This window comes from Galeopterus variegatus, unplaced genomic scaffold, assembly GCF_000696425.1.
Source record: "Galeopterus variegatus unplaced genomic scaffold, G_variegatus-3.0.2 Scaffold723, whole genome shotgun sequence".
Classification (NCBI taxonomy): domain Eukaryota; kingdom Metazoa; phylum Chordata; class Mammalia; order Dermoptera; family Cynocephalidae; genus Galeopterus; species Galeopterus variegatus.
This window is the reverse complement of record NW_007726834.1, coordinates 505,193-509,535: the sequence shown is the minus strand read 5'-3', so window position 1 is coordinate 509,535 and position 4,343 is coordinate 505,193. Positions and strand designations below refer to the sequence as shown.

General features: G+C 54.6%; 1 protein-coding gene across 1 annotated transcript in view; it reads left to right on the top strand.

Moving 5' to 3' along the window:
* LOC103589771 (neurabin-2-like) overlaps nucleotides 1-4,343 on the top strand; it is a 50,192-nt gene that overhangs the window by 30,989 nt on the left and 14,860 nt on the right. Inside the window, exon 13 of the mRNA XM_008571815.1 lies at nucleotides 156-317. Coding sequence (XP_008570037.1) covers nucleotides 156-317 — 162 coding nt within the window. The remainder of the gene's footprint in view (nucleotides 1-155; nucleotides 318-4,343) is intronic.

Genomic DNA, 4,343 nt, shown 5'->3' with positions numbered 1-4,343 from the left:
GCCCTGTCACACTCACTCACACACGCACACGCACACGCACGCACACACCGAGCATCCTCCCGTCAGGTCTCCCGGTGCAGCCCCGCCCGCGCCTCCCGCTTCCTGCAAACCTTCTCCCGGTCTCCCTACACTCTCTCCACCCTCCGTTCCTCCAGCTCCGGGACCCTGCCCCCAACCCCGGGATGGAGCGGCTCGAGCCTGCCCGGAGCCCCCCGCGGCCGGGGTGACGGTCCCTCTTCCGCCCGGCCCCCGCCTCGAGCACCATGGGCCTGAGGGGCTCCCGAGGCGCCGGCCGCTGAAGATGACCGATGCTGGAGGTGAGGGGCCGGGCCCCCTGGGGTGAACTGGGAAGCGGGGCTGGGGGCCGCTCAGGCTCGCGATGGGACCCCGAGTGGGGTTGGATGGGGCCAAGCGACAAGGGCCTTTCTTCCCCTGTCCCTGTAGGGGACCGTACGGGGCTGGGGTGCTGGGTTGTCAGGGGAGGTGGCCGAGATAGGATTTGTGTCCCTAATCCCCTCCCTCCTGCCCGATGCCAGGAGAAATTAATAAAAAACTGGTGTGGGGGAAGGGGGAGAGGGCTTAACTCCTTCTTGTCCGGCGTGGAGTTGGACGGATGAATTGGAGAGAAACTAGCCACCGAAGGTGCCCTGTCCCCCACTCCACCCGCACCCCATCTCCAGCAGCGCTTGGAGGGGGTGTCCGGCTCCTGCAGACCGCCCCCAGCCTGGGGCCAGTGGGAGACTGGCCGCGTGGGGAGGGGGCACCGCCTCTCTCTCCACAGCTGCCTCCACCACCCCCAGCCTCCTCTCCCGGGGCCGTTTCTTCTGGGCCTTTCCCACTTGCACGTCTCTCTCGGTCTCTTTCTCCTCTTCCAGGGCCCCCTTCCTCTGGCCCGCCTGGCAGTGGCTCTCCCTTCCCTCTTCTCTCTCTTCACACCCCAGCCTTGGTCCTCAGTCACAGAGGGCAGCTGGAGCCCTCTGTCTCCTCGCCGCTTTCCTTGGCCCCTCTCTGTCTGATCCCTTTCTGCTCTTTCTTCTCAGCAGCCCTGTGGACTCTCCAATCTCTAGTGCGTGTCTACACTGTGTTTGTTCCTACTCCTCAATCCCTTTCCTCTCCCCGGGGCTTATGCACCCTTTGTTTCTCTTCATCCTTTTGGTCTGTGCAAGTTTGGAGCTCACCTGCCTCCCTTTCTCCCAGAGAAGGGTCAAAGGGCACTGGTATTCCTCTTCCAGGAATTGGAAGCCTTGAGGGAAAGAGTGGTCTGATAGCACCAGAGCCCAGAGGGTATGGAGGGAAACAGGTCCATTCCACCCTTGTGCGGTTACGTGTGTGTGTGTGAGTGTGTGTGTGTGTGTAGGAGTGGGAGTGGGGGTGGGATTCAGTGTCTAATTGTCCAAGGCTCAGTTTTGGAAGGAAAGGGTTGCGTGGGAGGGGCCTGGTGACCTCCTGCATATACCGCTTCTCCAGAGTTCCCGATGGGACAGTGTAGGGTGGGTCCACCAGGGAGTTAGTTAGTGAAGGAGGGAACGAAAGCAGTTTGTACTGAATCAAGATGGACTGAGCGTGGGTGTGAGCTGAAAACTCCAGCCTACCAGAGGTTGCCTGAAAGACGACTCCATCCACAAAAGGATCTTGACCCTGGACGGGGGCCTTAAATAGAGAACAAATGCGATTTCCATTCTCAGGAGTCCCTCAGAGGACCTCCATTCTGGAGAGGCAGTTCATATCTTCAGAGAGTCCCTAGTGTGATGGGGGAATGCATGGCCCCTCCTCAGGGCCCTCTCATCTGATGTGGGGGAGATAAGACCCGTTTAGGGACTCGATGAAGTGTGAAGAATTTCCTATTTCCCGATGGGGGAATGCATGGCCCCTCCTCAGGGCCCTCTCATCTGATGTGGGGGAGATAAGACCCATTTAGGGACTCAATGAAGTGTGAAGAATTTCCTATTTCCTATTAGTTGGAGAAGGGTGGATTTAGAAATTATGTAGACACATGGTGAGGAGGGAGGGCTACCTAGGACAGCTTTCTGGAGAAGGTGGCAGCTCGGTCCTAGTCAGATAAGGCTTTGAGATTGAATGAGGGAGTTTGGTTCATTCTTAGGGGTGGCCTCCCTTCCCATCTGGCCACTCAAGAAGGGGAGAAAGGTTCTAGATCTTTGCTACTAGCTCTCAGAATTCAAAACTGGCAGGACAGTTCTTGGAGGGCCCAAGTCCCTGACCCCTTCCCACACCTCATTTCCTGCTTTCAGCCTCAGGCAGCCATGGAATCTGGGGGTAGAGGTGGTTTTGATGCTTTTTCCAGTCTTAGCCAGTATGGACCACTTTCCTTTTTTCTACCCTTATCCCTTCCCTCAGCAGTGTCCTTTCCTCATGAGCACCCCCCAAAACTCAGATCATCACCCCAGATAGGGCTGAGGGGCAGGAGACACCAGGGTCAAGGCTGAGTTCTGCCTCTCATCCTCTGCATCTCAGTAAACTTCACCTCTGCAAAGTGGAGCTACTGTTCCCAAGCCTGGCCAGATCACAGTGAGATGATGTCTGTGTAATAACAGAAAAGTTGAAAAAGACCCCAGCAGGCATGCGGCCTATCTTTCCTACACCTATCAAATGTGTGGTCTAGCCCAGTGCCTCGCCCTTCTCCCGGAGACCTGAGTGTTACAAGTAATTGGAGATCATGTCTCAACCACGCAGTGTCCCCCCTGCCCTAAACCATCAATGGCCCCTGAGTTTCCTCACTCTCCCCTGGGCCTCTCGGGGCTGTGGGAATCCTCTATCTGCTAGGAAGCCTACCCAAATTGTTTCAGCTGCGTATATCCTGCTTTTCTCCCTTCTTGCTTCCCCCACCCCACCAAAAACCAAAAAAACAAAAACAAAAAAGAATCCTACCCATTCACACTCTTCCTGGAACGTACATGATGCTTCAGAGAGATCTGGCTGTCCACTGTTCTGCCGTGAGTACTCTTCATACCCTCCTGCATCTGTGAGTCTGTCAAGGACTGTGGGAACTGTGAGTTCATCTAGAACAGTGGCCCTGCTGATAGTGCCAGCTTCCTGAACAGCTCATGTTCAGAAAGGCAGGTGGTAGGGCATCAGTGATGGGGTGGGGGCGGGGAGGAGGCAGTACCGATGATGGATGGAGAGTTGATGAATGCAAAGACGGGTGGCTGGATGGATGGCAGTAGATGAATGGATGGAGGGTGGATGTTGGATGGATGGATGGATGGATGAGTGGATAGATAGGTGGATGGATGGATGGATGGATGAGCGGATGGACGAGTGGGCAGGTAGATGGAAGGATAAGTAGGTAGGTAGTAAGATGGATGGAAGATCCTGGGTCTGGTCCTGACTTTGCCATTAACTTGCTATGTGATCTTGGACCAGTCACTCCCCCATCTGTTTCATTTGGAAAATGAGAGGATTGGATTTAACAATCTTCATAACTTCTCCCAGATTTGATGGTGGACAGTTTGTGATGATTGAAAGCTTTTAGGGATGCTAAAGAGGGAAAGGCCCGAGACAGTGAAGGGGAAGAAGTTCAGCGACCCCCGTGAAGGCACAGCAAATCAGCTGGGACCAAGACCGCAAGGCTCAGCCTGTGTCCATGCCCTGGATTTGCTTCTGCCCTTACCCTTCTGCTTCTGCCTCCTGCCCCCTGCCCCACCGCCCACAGTCTGGGGTATGATTCAGATGACTTCTCTTCTGGGGGGCTGGAGCAAGAGTTCTAAGGGAAGGTGAGGGGCTGGTGGGCCAGGAGTGGGTAGCCATTGGCATCTCCCCTGCCTTGACCAACCTGAATCTCTTATCCAGGGTCTCTTTCTCTTTCTCTCTCTCCCCTTGTCCTCTCCAGCTCTCTTGAGTCATGGCTTCTTCAAAGCTCCGAGATCCCGCGGATGAGGTTTTTGGTAAGTTCTCTGTGGCTCTATCTCTAGCCAATAAACACAGCCATAGAGCATTTCCCTCCAAGGCCAGTGGGCATTGAGAGGGGGACAGTGGTCCCTGGGGCTTCAGTGTGTGTGTGTGTGTGTGTCGTGGTCTGACTCCTTGTCACCACTCTCCTAAAGAACATGCCAGTTACAACAATGACAATAAGTGTCCCCATTGATCAAGTGCTTATCTTATGCCAGGTACTAGGGTAAGCACCCACATCTCACATGTACCGTATCATTTAATCCTCACGACAATGCTAAGAAGGAAGCCCATTCTACAGATGGGGAGCATAGGGTGCCAAGTGCTGAAGTGACTTGCTGTAAAGATCACATGGCAAATTAGCGGCAGAGCTGGGACTATAACTCCAGATTGGCTGACTCCCTGCTCTTTTTTTTTTTTTTTTTTTTTTTTTTTTG